At 40.1% G+C, this 19,250-nt stretch overlaps 1 protein-coding gene across 2 annotated transcripts in view; it reads right to left on the bottom strand.

Moving 5' to 3' along the window:
• The window catches only part of DIAPH3 (diaphanous related formin 3), a 1,718,568-nt gene that overhangs the window by 1,193,945 nt on the left and 505,373 nt on the right, over positions 1-19,250 (bottom strand). For both annotated transcript variants that reach the window (XM_053707945.1, XM_053707946.1), the window contains exon 5: positions 7,259-7,389. In XM_053707945.1, the coding sequence (XP_053563920.1) occupies positions 7,259-7,389 (131 nt within the window). The remainder of the gene's footprint in view (positions 1-7,258; positions 7,390-19,250) is intronic.

Raw genomic sequence — 19,250 nt, 5'->3', positions numbered from 1 at the left:
TTGAGCAAACTGAAAGCTGTGTCCTTAAAGGGTTAATAATAATTTTTGTAAACCTTTTCGGTATTGGAAAAACATCAGTGCACACCGACACTGCATAGTATTTATCCAGTCTACACAATTTCTCTGGCACTGCAATTGTATCACAGTCATTCAGAGCAGCTAAAACCTCCCTGAGTAACACGCGGAGGTGTTCAAGCTTAAATTTAAATGTAGAAATATCAGAATCAGGTTGCATCATCTTCCCTGAGTCAGAAATATCAACCACAGAAAGAAGCTCTCCTTCTTCAGCTTCTGCATATTGTGAGGCAGTATCAGACATAGCTCTTAAAGCGTCAGTATGCTCTGTATTTCGTCTAACTCCAGAGCTATCTCGCTTTCCTCTAAATTCAGGTAGTCTGGCTAATACCGCTGACAGTGTATTATCCATGACTGCCGCCATGTCTTGTAAAGGAAACGCTATGGGCGCCCTAGATGTACTTGGCGCCATTTGAGCGCGAGTCCCTTGAGCGGGAGTCAAAGGATCTGACACGTGGGAGTTAGTCAGCATAACTTCCCCCTCGTCAGATTCCTCTGGTGATAAATTTTTTAAAGACAGAATATGATCTTTATTGCTTAACGTGAAATCAGTACATTTGGTACACATTCTAAGAGGGGGTTCCACCATGGCTTTTAAACATAATGAACAAGGCGTTTCCTCTATGTCAGACATGTTTGTACAGACTAGCAATGAGACTAGCAAGCTTGGAAAATACTTTAAATCAAGTTAACAACCAAATTTAAAAAAACGGTACTGTGCCTTTAAGAGAAAAAATTTTTGTCAGAATTTGAAAAACAGTGAAAAAAGGCAGTAAATCAAATGAAATTTTTACAGTGTGTATAATAAGCTAACAGAGCATTGCACCCACTTGCAAATGGATGATTAACCCCTTAGTTCAAAAAACGGATCAAAAAAACGATAAACTTTTTTTTAACAGTCACACCAACTGCCACAGCCTTGCTGTGGGCCTACCTTCCCCAACAAACGATTTTGGAAAGCCTAAGAGCCCTTTAGAGATGTCCTATAGCATTCAGGGGACTCCTGGAGGAAGCTGGATGTCTTAGTCTGTAAAAGTTACTGCGCAAAAAAGCGCTAAATTAGGCCCCTCCCACTCATAGTAACACAGTGGAAAGCCTCAGGAAACTGTTTCTATGCAAATTTAAGCCAGCCATGTGGAAAAAACTAGGCCCCAATAAAGTTTTATCACCAAAGTATATATAAAAACGTTTAAACATGCCAGCAAACGTTTTATATTGTAAATATAAAAGAGTATTACCTCAGAAAGTAAGCATGATACCAGTCGCTATTAAATCACTGTATTCAGGCTTACCTTACACAAATTTGGTATCAGAAGAATTTTCTAGCATTCACATCTTCCAGAAAAAATCTTAGCTGCACATACCTCATAGCAGGATAACCTGCAAACCATTCCCCCACTGAAGTTATCTCTCTCTTCAGTCATGTGTGAGAACAGCAATGGATCTTAGTTACAACCTGCTAAGATCATAGAAATCACAGGCAGATTCTTCAATTTGTCTGCCTAGGACAAAATAGTACAACTCCGGTACCATTTAAAAATAACAAACTTTTGATTGAAGCAAGATAACAGCTACATTTCACCACTTTCCTCTTACTACCTCCATGCTTGTTGAGAGTTGCCAGAGAATGACTGGGTATGGCAGTTGGGGGAGGAGCTATATAGCTGCTCTGCTGTGGGTGATCCTCTTGCAACTTCCTGTTGGGAAGGAGAATATCCCACAAGTAATGGATGATCCGTGGACTGGATACACCTTACAAGAGAAATTAGATTGTTTGGCCCTTGACTTGGACCTATCCTGAGGAAGGGCATGACCTTTTCCTCCATTGATATCAGCAATAATCTCCTTCAAACCAGGCCCAAATAGGGTCTGCCCCTTGAAGGGAATGTTAAGCAGCTTAGACTTTGAAGTAACGTCAGCTGACCATGATTTAAGCCATAGCGCTCTGCGCGCCTGGATAGCAAAACCAGAATTCTTAGCCGTTAATTTAGTCAAATGAACAATGGCATCAGAAACAAAAAAATTGGCTAGCTTAAGTGCTCTAAGCTTGACAAGTATGTCATCCAATGGAGTCACTACCTGTAAAGCCTCTTCCAGAGACTCAAATCAGAACGCCGCAGCAGCAGCAGTGACAGGAGCAATGCATGCAAGGGGCTGTAGGATAAAACCTTGTTGAATAAACATTTTCTTAAGGTAACCCACCTAACTTTTTATCCATTGGATCTAAGAAAGCACAACTGTCCTCAACAGGGATAGTAGTACGCTTTGCTAGAGTAGAAACTGCTCCCTCCACCTTAGGAACTGTCTGCCATAAGTCCCGTGTGGTGGCGTCTATTGGAAACATGTTTCTAAAATAGGAGGGGGAGAGAACGGCACACCAGGTCTATCCCATTCCTTAGTAATAATTTCTGTAAACCTTTTAGGTATTGGGAAAAACATCAGTGCACACCGGCACCGCATAGTATTTATCCAGTCTACACAATTTCTCTGGCACTGCAATTGTATCACAGTCATTCAGAGCAGCTAAAACCTCCCTGAGTAAAACGCGGAGGTGTTCAAGCTTAAATTTAAATGTAGAGATATCAGAATCAGGTTGCATCATCTTCCCTGAGTCAAACATCAACCACAGAAAGAAACTCTCCTTCAGCTTCTGCATATTGTGAGGCAATTCAGACATAGCTCTTAAAGCGTCAGTATGCTCTGTATTTCGTCTAACTCCAGAGCTATCTCCCTTTCCTCTAAATTCAGGTAGTCTGGCTAATACCGCTGACAGTGTATTATCCATGACTGCCGCCATGTCTTGCAAAGGAAACGCTATGGACGCCCTACATGTACTTGGCGCCATTTGAGCGTGAGTCCCTTGAGCGGGAGTCAAAGGATCTGACACGTGGGGAGAGTTAGTCGGCATAACTTCCCCCTCGTCAGATTCCTCTGGTGATAAATTTTTTAAAGACAGAATATGATCTTTATTGCTTAAAGTGAAATCAGTACATTTGGTACACATTATAAGAGGGGGATCCACAATGGCTTTTAAACATAATGAACAAGGAGTTAACTCTATGTCAGACATGTTTGTACAGACTAGCAATGAGACTAGCAAGCTTGGAAAACATTTTAAATCAAGTTAACAAGCAAATATAAGAAATGGTACTGTGCCTTTAAGAGAAACAAATTTTGTCAGAATTTTTAAAACAGTGAAAAAAGGCAGTAAATCAAACGAAATTTTTACAGTGTGTATAATAAGCTAACAGAGCATTGCACCCACTTGCAAATGGATGATTAACCCCTTAGTTCAAAAAACGGATCAAAAAAACTAAATAGACGTTTTTTAACAGTCACACCAAACTGCCACAACCTTGCTGTGGGCCTACCTTCCTCAACAAACGATTTTGGAAAGCCTAAGAGCCCTTTAGAGATGTCCTATAGCATTCAGGGGACTCCTGGAGGAAGCTGGATGTCTCAGTCTGTAAAAGTTACTGCGCAAAAAAGTGCTAAATTAGGCCCCTCCCACTCATAGTAACACATTGGAAATCTCAGGAAACTGTTTCTAGGCAAATTTAAGCCAGCCATGTGGAAAAAACTAGGCCCCAATAAAGTTTTATCACCAAAGTATATATAAAAACGTTTAAACATGCCAGCAAACGTTTTATATTGTAAATATAAAAGAGTATTACCTCAGAAAGTAAGAATGATACCAGTCGCTATTAAATCACTGTATTCAGGCTTACCTTACATAAATTTGGCATCAGCAGCATTTTCTAGCATTCACATCTTCTAGAAAAATCTTAACTGCACATAACTCATAGCAGGATAACCTGCACGCCATTCCCCCGCTGAAGTTACTTCTCTCTTCAGTCATGTGTGAGAACAGCAATGGATCTTAGTAACAACCTGCTAAGATCATAGAAATTACAGGCAGATTCTTCAATTTTTCTGCCTAGGACAAAATAGTACAACTGCGGTACCATTTAAAAATAATAAACTTTTGATTGAAGCAAAATAACAGCTACATTTCACCACTTCTCTCTTACTACGTCCATGTTTGTTGAGAGTTGCAAGAGAATGACTGGATATGGCAGTTAGGGGAGGAGCTATATAGACACCTCTGTGGTTGTCCTCTTGCAACTTCCTGTTGGGAATGAGAATATCCCCACAAGTAATGGATGATCCGTGGACTGGATACACCTTACAAGAGAAATGGGGTTTAAAGCTTCAATTAGTCCCTCAGAAGACTCTCAGGACTTTAGAAGTTGCTTGCTGCTTGTAAATGTAGGCCCCGCCCACCTCACTCGATGTTGCTGGGGCCTACACAAAACTAGCAAAGTCTGCCTGAAAGCCATGTGGGTTAGAAACAACCCCAAAGAACCCTCAAGCAAATGTCCCATAAAACCGAAAATGTTACTCCCAGACACAAAAATGTTTGTCCCAAATTCACATAAACTGAGTGCCAACAAAAATTAACCCTTTATGCAAGCTAGTAAAAACCTCGGATAACACTAGGATTACTGCTTCCCCTTCCCCTAATGGGGACACTGTTAGCCTTTCTGAGTTAACACAGTCTCTGAAGAAAATATGACTGAACATACCTCATTGCTGTATAGCAAGAAACCGTTCCTCACACTGAAGTTTTCCTGTACTCCTCAGCTTCTGTGGGAACAGCAGTGGACCTTAGTTACAAATGCTAAGATCATCATCCTCCAGGCAGAAATCTTCATCTATGTCCTGCCTGAGAGTAAATAGTACAACACTGGTACGATTTAAAAATAACAAACACTTGATTGAAGATAAAATAAAACTAACAGTTTAACACTTCTTCTCTTTACTCTTCCTGCTTAGAGCCAGCAAAGAGAATGACTGGGGGTGGAGTTAAGGGGGGAGCTATATAGACAGCTCTGCTGTGGTGCTCTCTTTGCTACTTCCTGTCAGGAAGGACAATATCCCACAAGTTAGGATGAATCCGTGGACTCGGTACATCTTGCAAAAGAAATTAAAATATAACTTTTATTAGGAATCGGATTAAAAACTGTGAAGTCAACAAACAAACATATATTATTAAATTAAAACCACAAGATGTTCATGAGAATGGGGTGATCGGTGTGCATAATTAAGTACAGAAAATTGCTAATGGGGTTTATTCTCAACCTAGGATGTGATAATCCATAGCTAAGTGTAGAACCCTTAAACCATTTTAGAGTACTGAGTAGTAATAGGTGTTGCCATAGGTATTTGATGCGACTAACCATAGATATACACTTTGCACCAGTCGTCAGTGCACTTAAAATACGTTATTTGCCATTCGTGTAGGTACTTATTAAAATTATTCTAGTGTACCCATGTCTATTGTTAATTGCTAAGAAGGATCTGTTACTATATTGTTACTTGTTAATATTCAAAGTAATGTATTGCCCCAGACCTTCTACAATATTCAATATCGCAGGCTTACAAATTGAAGCACACAATCACTGCATTATAATGCTTTCATTAAGGTAAATCCCTTAAAGAGCTCTATAGTACTGAGTAGTCTTGGATATTATTATAAGTGTTTACTGCGAATGAAAGTAGATATTTACTTTGCATCGGTCAATAACACACTTGAATTGCGTTATTTACCCTGCATGTGGGTGATTATCTCGACTTTTAGTGTACTGGTAACTATTGGTTACTTTCTAAGTAGGATCTGAGTTACTATAATATATATATCTCTAGATTGTAAGTTCCCACGGGAACAGGGCTCCCAATTCCCCCTGTATTTCTTTGTTAAATTTTGTCTGGTGTTTCATATTTTACTGTCCATTTATCTTTGTTACCCATGGACAGCGCTGTGGAATCTGTTGGCGTTTTATAAATAAAGAATAATAATTATATATAAATGTGTGTGCGTGTGTGTGTGTAAATAAAATATTTGTGTTAAAATGTTTTATCATATTGCAGCCCTAAAAAATTATTTTTGGGCTGGCGTCTAGATTTTCGAATTATATTTAACAAGCCCTTATTTCAAAGTATAAGCACTCACTTGAGTCACTTTTGACACCAATGATATATATACTTTGGGGGGTGGGGGGGGAGACAAGAGAGTTAGGTAGCATTTTCATTCAGTTAGCTGTTTTATAATTATCCAGAGTGGTATAAGTGTTATAATATATATATATATATATATATATATATATATATATATATATATATATATATATATATATATAAAACTATACCATTACACATTATTCAAATTTTGTGGAAACCATTATCACAACGCATACATTAAGCTATCCAACATAAAAGGTACAACAAAGATAACAATAATACAGTTAATGTGATGTGTATACGAGTGTATAGACATAATTCACTCAGTATCACAACCAGTTGCTCCATCTATAAATACGGGTGGATAGTGATAATTATTTTTATCTCAATCTATATCTATTATGCCCCATAAATACTGCACTATTATGCAGGGGGTACAAAGACAAGAATGAGAAAGTGACAGTTGCATCAATATTTCTATGTTTTTCATTTTTAAAACTGCAAAGTGAGCTGCCAGCCCTATGTAACAGTTCACACATCAGAAAATTGGTATGACAGAATCATCTTTCAGTTTAGTAGCAAAAAGCTCTAGCTGGTAGGAATGTAGAAAAGTGTAAAAATATTTTCAATACAAATTAGTGTTACTCTAGTCTTGGCTATATCTGTTAAAGTGTTTGGAATACACTGAGCATAACCAATTAGTTTTTCATTAGATGTCTATGGGAAGTTAAAAACGGTGAACCTTTCCAGTACAAGTCCCAATATGATTATAATAAGTGTACAGCTCTAGGCACAATGTTAAATCATTGTACATGGTAATTTGTTTCCGCACAGGAATTTGAATTGCTTTATTCTGTTCAAAAACTATTTATATGAAAAATATCAAAACTAAATCTACAAGGTACAATTAGGATAATTATGTAATTGGTGCTAAAGTGACAAATAGAAGAATAAATAAATGTATCACAATGGAACTTTGATAGGTGTGAAACAGTAACACTTTTTTTCTAAAACTGAGAGGAAATACAGTAAAATTGTTGAATACACTTTTGGAAGTTGGCAAATTTGTACCTAAATTAGGAGGCAATCAAAAATACACAATAGATACACAGTTACCTTTTTAACATTTGAGAGCATATACAGTCATAACGAGCTAAAATACCTGACTGGGTTGCTGGTTAAGGAAACCCGAAGAGAATCTAAATAGGACACAAGTCTTTCATCTGTAGCCCCTGATCTCAGTTCATAAATAAATTCTTGAGGTGAAATTTGTCTGCTGCTCTTGAGACTGCCCTGAAACAAGATAAAATGATGCTGAGAAAGAGTATCTGCAATAAATCAGGAACAGGAAATATATCATGGCAATATCCACCCACCCCCCACCCCCCTAACAATAACAGTTAAAAAACATAATTTATGCTTACCTGATAAATTTATTTCTCTTGTAGTGTATCCAGTCCACGGATCATCCATTACTTGTGGGATATTCTCCTTCCCAACAGGAAGTTGCAAGAGGATCACCCACAGCAGAGCTGCTATATAGCTCCTCCCCTCACTGCCATATCCAGTGATTCGACCGAAACAAGACGAGAAAGGAGAAACCATAGGGTGCAGTGGTGACTGTAGTTTAATTAAAATTTAGACCTGCCTTAAAAGGACAGGGCGGGCCGTGGACTGGATACACTACAAGAGAAATAAATTCATCAGGTAAGCATAAATTATGTTTTCTCTTGTTAAGTGTATCCAGTCCACGGATCATCCATTACTTGTGGGATACCAATACCAAAGCTAAAGTACACGGATGATGGGAGGGACAAGGCAGGAACTTAAACGGAAGGAACCACTGCCTGTAGAACCTTTCTCCCAAAAACAGCCTCCGAAGAAGCAAAAGTGTTAAATTTGTAAAATTTTGAAAAGGTGTGAAGCGAAGACCAAGTCGCAGCCTTGCAAATCTGTTCAACAGAGGCCTCATTTTTAAAGGCCCAGGTGGAAGCCACAGCTCTAGTAGAATGAGCTGTAATCCTTTCAGGGGGCTGCTGTCCAGCAGTCTCATAGGCTAAGCGTATTATGCTCCGAAGCCAAAAGGAGAGAGAGGTTGCCAAAGCATTTTGACCTCTCCTCTGTCTAGAGTAAACGACAAACAGGGCAGATGTTTGACGAAAATCTTTAGTAGCCTGTAAGTAAAACTTCAAGGCACGGACTACGTCCAGATTATGCAAAAGATGTCCCTTCTTTGAAGAAGGATTAGGACACAATGATGGAACAACAATCTCTTGATTGATATTCCTGTTAGAAACCACCTTAGGTAAAAACCCAGGTTTGGTACGCAGAACTACCTTGTCTGAATGAAAAATCAGATAAGGAGAATCACAATGTAAGGCAGATAACTCAGATACTCTTCGAGCCGAGGAATTAGCCATCAAAAACAGAACTTTCCAAGATAAAAGTTTAATATCAATGGAATGAAGGGGTTCAAACGGAACTCCCTGAAGAACTTTAAGAACCAAGTTTAAGCTCCACAGGGGAGCAACAGTTTTAAACACAGGCTTAATCCTAACCAAAGCCTGACAAAATGCCTGGACGTCTGGAACTTCTGCCAAACGCTTGTGCAAAAGAATAGACAGAGCAGAGATCTGTCCTTTTAAAGAACTAGCTGATAAGCCTTTGTCCAAACCCTCTTGGAGAAAGGACAATATCCTAGGTATCCTAAACTTACTTCATGAGTAACTCTTGGATTCACACCAATAAAGATATTTACGCCATATCTTATGGTAGATTTTCCTGGTGACAGGCTTACGAGCCTGTATTAAGGTATCAATGACTGACTCGGAGAAGCCACGCCTTGATAGAATCAAGCGTTCAATCTCCATGCAGTCAGTCTCAGAGAAATTAGATTTGGATGATTGAAAGGACCTTGTATTAGAAGGTCCTGCCTCAGAGGCAGAGTCCATGCTGGAAGAGATGACATTTCCACTAGGTCTGCATACCAGGTCCTGCGTGGCCACGCAGGCGCTATCAGAATCACCGATGCTCTCTCCTGTTTGATTTTGGCAATCAGTCGAGGGAGCAGAGGAAACGGTGGAAACACATAGGCCAGGTTTAAGAACCAAGGAGCTGCTAGAGCATCTATCAGCGTTGCTCCCGGGTCCCTGGACCTGGATCCGTAACAAGAAAGCTTGGCGTTCTGGCAAGACGCCATGAGATCCAGTTCTGGTTTGCCCCAACGAAGGACCAGTTGAGCAAACACCTCCGGATGGAGTTCCCACTCCCCCGGATGAAAAGTCTGACGACTTAGAAAATCCGCCTCCCAGTTCTCTACGCCTGGGATGTGGATCGCTGACAGGTGGCAAGAGTGAGACTCTACCCAGCGAATTATCTTTGAGACTTCTAACATCGCTAGGGAACTCCTGGTTCCCCCTTGATGGTTGATGTAAGCCACAGTCGTGATGTTGTCCGAATGAAATCTGATGAACCTCAGTGTTGCTAACTGAGGCCAAGCTAGAAGAGCATTGAATATTGCTCTTAACTCCAGAATATTTATTGGGAGGAGTTTCTCCTCCTGAGTCCACGATCCCTGAGCCTTCACGGAGTTCCAGACTGCGCCCCAACCTAGAAAACTGGCATCTGTTGTTACAATCGTCCAATCTGGCCTGCGAAAGGTCATACCCTTGGACAGATGGACCCGAGAAAGCCACCAGAGAAGAGAATCTCTGGTCTCTTGATCCAGATTTAGTAGAGGGGACAAATCTGAGTAATCCCCATTCCACTGACTTAGCATGCATAATTGCAGCGGTCTGAGATGCAGGCGCGCAATTGGCACTATGTCCATTGCCGCTACCATTAAGCCGATTACTTCCATGCACTGAGCTACTGACGGGCGTGGAATGGAATGAAGGACACGGCAAGCATTTAGAAGTTTTGATAACCTGGACTCCATCAGGTAAATTTTCATCTCTATAGAATCTATAAGAGTCCCTAGGAAGGAGACTCTTGTGAGTGGTGATAGAGAACTCATTTCCACGTTCACTTTCCACCCATGCGACCTCAGAAATGCCAGAACTATCTCTGTATGAGACTTGGCAATTTAAAAGCTTGACGCCTGTATCAGGATGTCGTCTAGATACGGAGCCACCGCTATGCCTCACGGTCTTAGAACCGCCAGAAGTGAGCCCAGAACCTTTGTAAAAATTCTCGGGGCAGTGGCCAACCCGAAGGGAAGAGCTACAAATTGATAATGCCTGTCTAGAAAGGCAAACCTTAGGAACCGATGATGATCTTTGTGAATCGGTATGTGAAGGTAGGCATCCTTTAAGTCCACTGTGGTCATGTACTGACCCTCTTGGATCATGGGTAGGATGGTCCGAATAGTTTCCATTTTGAATGATGGAACTCTGAGGAATTTGTTTAAGATCTTTAGATCCAAGATTGGTCTGAAGGTTCCCTCTTTCTTGGGAACCACAAACAGATTTGAATAAAATCCCTGCCCTTGTTCCGTCCGCGGAACTGGATGGATCACTCCCATTACTAGGAGGTATTTCACACAGCTTAGGAATGCCTCTTTCTTTATCTGGTTTGCTGATAACCTTGAAAGATGAAATCTCCCTTGTGGAGGAGAAGCTTTGAAGTCCAGGAGATATCCCTGAGATATGATCTCCAACGCCCAGGGATCCTGAACATCTCTTGCCCACGCCTGGGCGAAGAGAGAAAGTCTGCCCCCCACTAGATCCGTTTCCGGATAGGGGGCCGTTCCTTCATGCTGTCTTGGGGGCAGCAGCAGGCTTTCTGGCCTGCTCGCCCTTGTTCCAGGACTGGTTAGGTTTCCAGGCCGGTCTGGAATGAGCAACAGTTCCCTCTTGTTTTGAAGCGGAGGAAGTTGATGCTGGTCCTGCCTTGAAATTTCGAAAGGCACGAAAATTAGACTGTTTAGCCTTTGATTTGGCCCTGTCCTGAGGAAGGGTATGACCCTTGCCTCCAGTAATGTCAGTAATAATTTCCTTCAAGCCAGGCCTGAATAAGGTCTGCCCCTTGAAAGGAATGTTGAGTAATTTAGACTTTGAAGTCACGTCAGCTGACCAGGATTTAAGCCATAGCGCTCTACGCGCCTGGATAGCGAATCCGCAATTCTTAGCCGTTAGTTTAGTCAAATGAACAATGGCATCAGAAACAAATGAGTTAGCTAGCTTAAGCGTTCTAAGCTTGTCAATAATTTCATTCAATGGAGCTGTCTGGATGGCCTCTTCCAGGGCCTCAAACCAGAATCCCGCTGCAGCAGTGACAGGCGCAATGCATGCAAGGGGCTGTAAAATAAAACCTTGTTGAATAAACGTTTTCTTAAGGTAACCCTCCAATTTTTTATCCATTGGATCTGAAAAAGCACAACTGTCCTCAACCGGGATAGTGGTACGCTTTGCTAAAGTAGAAACTGCTCCCTCCACCTTAGGGACCGTCTGCCATAAGTCCCGTGTAGTGGCGTCTATTGGAAACATTTTTCTAAATATAGCAGGTGGGGAAAAGGGCACACCGGGTCTATCCCACTCCTTGCTAATAATTTCTGTAAGCCTTTTAGGTATAGGAAAAACGTCAGTACACACCGGCACCGCATAGTATCTATCCAGCCTACACAATTTCTCTGGAATTGCAACTGTGTTACAGTCATTCAGAGCAGCTAATAGCTCCCCAAGCAATACACGGAGGTTCTCAAGCTTAAATTTAAAATTAGAAATCTCTGAATCAGGTTTCCCCGAGTCAGAGATGTCACCCACAGACTGAAGCTCTCCGTCCTCATGTTCTGCATACTGTGACGCAGTATCAGACATGGCTCCAACAGCATTTGCGCGCTCGGTATCTCTCCTAACCCCAGAGCTATAGCGCTTGCCTCTTAATTCAGGCAATCTAGATAATACCTCTGACAGGGTATTCTTCATGATTGCAGCCATGTCCTGCAAGGTAATCGCTATGGGCGTCCCTGATGTAATAGGCGCCATATAAGCGTGAGTCCCCTGAGCGGGAGGCGAAGGGTCTGACACGTGGGGAGAGTTAGTCGGCATAACTTCCCCCTCGACAGAACCCTCTGGTGATAATTCTTTTATAGATAAAGACTGATCTTTACTGTTTAAGGTGAAATCAATACATTTAGTACACATTCTCCTATGGGGCTCCACCATGGCTTTCAAACATAATGAACAAGTAGGTTCCTCTGTGTCAGACATGTTTAACCAGACTAGCAATGAGACTAGCAAGCTTGGAAAACACTTTAAAACAAGTTTACAAGCAATATAAAAAACACGTTACTGCGCCTTTAAGTAACACAAATTTTCCCAAATTTTGAAATAACAGTGAAAAAATGCAGTTACACTAACAAAATTTTTACAGTGTATGTAATAAGTTAGCAGAGCATTGCACCCACTTGCAAATGGATGATTAACCCCTTAATACCAAAAATGGAATAACAAATGACAAAAACGTTTTTTAAACAGTCACAACAACTGCCACAGCTCTACTGTGGTTTTTTACCTCCCTCAATACGACTTTTGAAGCCTTTTGAGCCCTTCAGAGAAGTCCTGGATCATGCAGGAAGAAGCTGGATGTCTGTGCAAAAAACGCTAAAATAGGCCCCTCCCACTCATATTACAACAGTGGGAAGCCTCAGGGAACTGTTTCTAGGCAAAATTCAAGCCAGCCATATGGAAAAAACTAGGCCCCAATAAGTTTTATCACCAAACATATGTAAAAAAACGATTAAACATGCCAGCAAACGTTTTAAAATACACTTTTATAAGAGTATGTATCTCTATTAATAAGCCTGATACCAGTCGCTATCACTGCATTTAAAGCTTTACTTACATTACTTCGGTATCAGCAGCATTTTCTAGCAAATTCCATCCCTAGAAAAATATTTTAACTGCACATACCTTATTACAGGAAAACCTGCACGCTATTCCCCCTCTGAAGTTACCTCACTCCTCAGAATATGTGAGAACAGCAAAGGATCTTAGTTACTTCTGCTAAGATCATAGAAAACGCAGGCAGATTCTTCTTCTAAATACTGCCTGAGATAAACAGTACACTCCGGTACCATTTAAAAATAAACTTTTGATTGAAGAAATAAACCTCCATCTTAGTTGAGAGTTGCAAGAGAATGACTGGATATGGCAGTGAGGGGAGGAGCTATATGGCAGCTCTGCTGTGGGTGATCCTCTTGCAACTTCCTGTTGGGAAGGAGAATATCCCACAAGTAATGGATGATCCGTGGACTGGATACACTTAACAAGAGAAAATGCAAAAGCATAGGCCTCTTGATAGACAAGAGAGCAGGAGGCAAACATGAATGGGGTATTGAAATAATGAAAAAAATTTGGCGCCAAGTATGACGCACAACGTAACGTGAACTTTTTTGGCGCCAAAAATTACCGGAAATGACACACTTGCGTCACTAATGACGCCGCCGTGTGAAAGGTCTCGATGTCACGTATGGCGCCGGAAATGACGAAGTTGCGTCAAAAAACGTAATTTCCAGCGCCAAAAAAATTCGCGCAAAAAATGACGCAATAAAGTCTAACATTTGACGCACCCGCGGGCCTAATACCCGCAAATGCAAAAGTAGTCAAAATTGAAAAAGACTAAACCCCAGGTAAGAAACAAATTTCTTAAAGTGTTTATATTCCCAAATATGAAACTGACAGTCTGCAGAAGGAAATACATGAACCTGACTCATGGCAAATATAAGTACAATACATATATTTAGAACTTTATATAATTTGCATAAAGTGCCAAACCATAGCTGAGAGTGTCTTAAGTAATAAAAACATACTTACCAAAAAGACACCCATCCACATATAGCAGATCGTCAAACCAGTACTAAAACAGTTCTTTAGTAGAGGTAATGGTAAATTTGAGAGTATATCGTCGATCTGAAAAGGGAGGTAGGAGATGAATCTCTACGACCGATAACAGAGAACCCATAAAAAAGACCCCCGTTAGGGAAATCATCGTATTCAATAGGTGATACTCCCTTCACGTCCCTCTGACATTCGCTGTACTCTGAGAGGAATCGGGCTTCAACAATGCTGAGAAGCGCATATCAACGTAGAAATCTTAGCACAAACTTACTTCACCACCTCCATAGGAGGCAAAGTTTGTAAAACTGAATTGTGGGTGTGGTGAGGGGTGTATTTATAGGCATTTTGAGGTTTGGGAAACTTTGCCCCTCCTGGTAGGATTGTATATCCCATATGTCACTAGCTTATGGACTCTTGCCAATTACATGAAATAACATAATTTATGTAAGAACTTACCTGATAAATTCATTTCTTTCATATTAGCAAGAGTCCATGAGCTAGTGACGTATGGGATATACATTCCTACCAGGAGGGGCAAAGTTTCCCAAACCTTAAAATGCCTATAAATACACCCCTCACCACACCCACAATTCAGTTTAACGAATAGCCAAGAAGTGGGGTGATAAGAAAAAAGTGCGAAAGCATATAAAATAAGGAATTGGAATAATTGTGCTTTATACAAAATCATAACCACCACAAAAAAAGGGCGGGCCTCATGGACTCTTGCTAATATGAAAGAAATGAATTTATCAGGTAAGTTCTTACATAAATTATGTTTTCTTTCATGTAATTAGCAAGAGTCCATGAGCTAGTGACGTATGGGATAATGACTACCCAAGAAGTGGATCTTTCCACACAAGAGTCACTAGAGAGGGAGGGATAAAATAAAGACAGCCAATTCCTGCTGAAAATAATCCACACCCAAAATAAAGTTTAATGAAAAACATAAGCAGAAGATTCAAACTGAAACCGCTGCCTGAAGTACTTTTCTACCAAAAACTGCTTCAGAAGAAGAAAATACATCAAAATGGTAGAATTTAGTAAAAGTATGCAAAGAGGACCAAGTCGCTGCTTTGCAGATCTGGTCAACCGAAGCTTCATTCCTAAACGCCCAGGAAGTAGAAACTGACCTAGTAGAATGAGCTGTAATTCTCTGAGGCGGAGTTTTACCCGACTCAACATAGGCAAGATGAATTAAAGATTTCAACCAAGATGCCAAAGAAATGGCAGAAGCTTTCTGGCCTTTTCTAGAACCGGAAAAAATAACAAATAGACTAGAAGTCTTACGAAAAGATTTCGTAGCTTCAACATAATATTTCAAAGCTCTAACAACATCCAAAGAATGCAACGATTTCTCCTTAGAATTCTTAGGATTAGGACATAATGAAGGAACCACAATTTCCCTACTAATGTTGTTGGAATTCACAACTTTAGGTAAAAATTCAAAAGAAGTTCGCAACACCGCCTTATCCTGATGAAAAATCAGAAAAGGAGACTCACAAGAAAGAGCAGATAATTCAGAAACTCTTCTGGCAGAAGAGATGGCCAAAAGGAACAAAAAACTTTCCAAGAAAGTAATTTAATATCCAATGAATGCATAGGTTCAAATGGAGGAGCTTGAAGAGCCCCCAGAACCAAATTCAAACTCCAAGGAGGAGAAATTGACTTAATGACAGGCTTTATACGAACCAAAGCTTGTACAAAACAATGAATATCAGGAAGAATAGCAATCTTTCTGTGAAAAAGAACAGAAAGAGCAGAGATTTGACCTTTCAAGGAACTTGCGGACAAACCCTTATCTAAACCATCCTGAAGAATACTGTAATATTCTCGGTATTCTAAAAGAATGCCAAGAAAAATGATGAGAAAGACACCAAGAAATATAAGTCTTCCAGACTCTATAATATATCTCTCTGGATACAGATGTACGAGCCTGTAACATAGTATTAATCACAGAGTCAGAGAAACCTCTTTGACCAAGAATCAAGCGTTCAACCGCCATACCTTTAAATTTAAGGATTTCAGATCCTGATGGAAAAAAAGGACCTTGAGACAAAAGGTCTGGTCTTAACGGAAGAGTCCACGGTTGGCAAGAGGCTATCCGGACAAGATCCGCATACCAAAACCTGTAAAGCCATGCCGGAGCTACCAGCAGAACAAACAAGCATTCCTTCAGAATCTTGGAGGTTACTCTTGGAAGAAGAACTAGAGGCGGAAAGATATAGGGAGGATGATACTTCCAAGGAAGTGATAATGCATCCACTGCCTCCGCCTGAGGATCCCGGGATCTGGACAGATACCTGGGAAGTTTCTTGTTTAGATGAGAAGCCATCAGATCTATTTCTGGAAGTTCCTACATTTGAACAATCTGAAGAAATACCTCTGGGTGAAGAGACCATTCGCCCGGATGCAACGTTTGACGACTGAGATAATCCGCTTTCCAATTGTCCATACCTGGGATATGAACCGCAGAGATTAGACAGGAGCTGGATTCCGCCCAAACCAAAATTCGAGATACTTCTTTCATAGCCAGAGGACTGTGAGTCCCTCCTTGATGATTGATGTATGCCACAGTTGTGACATTGTCTATCTGAAAACAAATGAACAACTCTCTCTTCAGAAGAGGCCAAGACTGAAGAGCTCTGAAAATTGCACGGAGTTCCAAAATATTGATCGGAAATCTCACCTCCTGAGATTCCCAAACCCCTTGTGCCGTCAGATACCCCCACACAGCTCCCCAACCTGTAAGACTTGCATCTGTTGAGATTATAGTCCAGGTCGGAAGAACAAAGAAGCCCCCTGAACTAAACGATGGTGATCTGTCCACCATGTCAGAGAGTGTTGTAAAATCGGTTTAAAGATATTAATTGAGATATCTTTGAGTAATCCCTGCACCATTGGTTCAGCATACAGAGCTGAAGAGGTCGCATGTGAAAACGAGCAAAGGAGATCGCATCTGATGCGGCAGTCCTAAGACCCAACATTTCCATGCATAAGGCTACCAAAGGGAATGATTGTGACTGAAGGTTTTGACAAGCTGATATCAATGTTAAACTTCTCTTGTCTGACAAGGACAGAGTCATAGACACTGAATTTATCTAGAAACCTAAAAAGGTTACCCTTGTCTGAGGAATCAATGAACTGATTGGTAAATTGATCCTCCAACCATGAACTTGAAGAAACAACACAAGTCGATTCGTATGAGATTCTTCGAAAATGAGAAGACTGAGCAAATACCAAGATATCGTCCAAATAAGGAAATACCAAAACCCTATTCTCTGATTACAGAAAGAAGGGCACCGAGAACCTTTGAAAAAAATTCTTGGAACTGAGGCTAAGCCAAACGGTAGAGCCACAAAACTGGTAATGCTTGTCTAAAAAGAGAATCTCAGACACTAAAAGTGATCTGGATGAATCGGAATATGCAGATACACATCCTGTAAATCTATTGTAGACATATAATGCCCTTGCTAAACAAAAGGCAGGATAGTCCTACAGTAACCATCTTGAATGTTGGTATCCTAACATAATGATTCAATAATGATAGATCCGGAACAGGTCTGAAGGAATTGACCTTCTTTGGTACAATGAAGAGATAAAATAAGACCCCAGCCCCTGTTCCAGAACTGGAACTGGCATAAATACTCCAGCCAACTCTAGATCTGAAACACATTTCAGAAATGCTGAGCCTTTGCTGTGTTAACTGGGACACGGGAAAGAAAAGAATCTCTTAGCAGGAGGCCTTAACTTGAAGCCAATTCTGTACCTTTCTGAAACAATGTTTCTGAAACCAGAGATTAAGAACGGAATTGATCCAAATTTCTTTGAAGAAAACGTAATCTGCCCCATACCAGCTGAGCTGGAATAAGGGCCGCACCTTCATAGGTACTTAGGAGCTGGCTATAGGTTTCTATAAGGCTTGGATATATTCCAAACTGGAAATAGTTTCCAAACTGATACCGCTCCTGAGGATGAAGGATCAGGCTTTTGTTCCTTGTGAGGAAAGGAACGAAAATGATTATTTACCCTGGAAAGAAAGGGAAAGCAAAGTTGACTTAGAAGACATGTGAGCATTCCAAGTTTAATCCATAAAGCTATTCTAGCTAAAATAGCTAGAGACATATACCTGACATCAACTCTAATGATATCAAAAGATGGTATCACCAATAAAATTATTAGCATGTTATAGAATAAAAATAATGCTATAAAATTATGATCTGTTACTTGTTGCGCTAAAGCTTCTAACCAAAAAGTTGAAGCTGCAGCAACATCCGCTAAAAATATAGCAGGTCTAAGAAAATTACCTGAACATAAGTAAGCTTTTCTTAGAAAGGAATCAATTTTCCTATCTAAAGGATCCTTAAATGAAGTACTATCTGCCGTAGGAATAGTAGTACATTAGCAGGAGTAGAGACAGCCCCATAACCTTAGGGATTTTTGTCCCAAAAAACTCTAATCTGTCAGATGGCACAGGATATAATTTGCTTAAACGTCTAGAAGGAGTAAATAAATTACCCAAATTATTCCATTCCCTGGAAATTACTTCAGAAATAGCATCAGGGAGATAAAACACTTCTGGAATAACTACAGGAGATTTAAAAACCTTATTTAAACGTTTACATTTAGTATCAAGAGGACCAGAATCCTCTATTTCTAATGCAAATAACACTTCTTTAAGTAAAGAACGAATAAATTCCATCTTGAACAAATACAAAGATTTATCAGCATCAACCTCTGAGACAGAAACCTCAGAACCAGAAGAACCATTATCAGTATCAGAATGATGATGTTCATTTAAAAATTCATCTGAAAAAAAGAGAAGTTTTAAAAGACTTTTATGTATACTAGAAGGAAAAATAACAGACATAGCCTTCTTAATGGATTTAAAAAATAAAATCTCTTATGTTATCAGGAACACTCTGAAAATTAGATGTTGACGGAACAGCAACAGGTAATGTAACAGTACTAAAGGAAATTTTATCTGCATTAATAAGTTTGACATGACATGCAATACAAATAACAGCTGGAGAAACAGATACCAAAAGTTTATAGCAGATACACTTAGCTTGGTAGCTCCAGCATTGTGCAGTGATTTTCCTGAAGTATCTTCTGACTCAGTTGCAACGTGGAACATCTTGCAATATATAAAAGAAAAAAAAAAAACAACATATAAAGCAAAATTGATCAAATTCCTTAAATGACAGTTTCAGGAATGGGAAAAAATGCCAAAGAACAAGCTTCTAGCAACCAGAAGCAATAAAAAATGAGACTTAAATAATGTGGAGACAAAAGTGACGCCCATATTTTTTCGCGCCA

This window comes from Bombina bombina, chromosome 3 (genome assembly GCF_027579735.1).
Source record: "Bombina bombina isolate aBomBom1 chromosome 3, aBomBom1.pri, whole genome shotgun sequence".
Taxonomy (NCBI): Eukaryota; Metazoa; Chordata; class Amphibia; order Anura; family Bombinatoridae; genus Bombina; species Bombina bombina.
The sequence above is the reverse complement of the archived record's forward strand: the minus strand, read 5'-3'. Positions and strand labels throughout refer to the sequence as shown.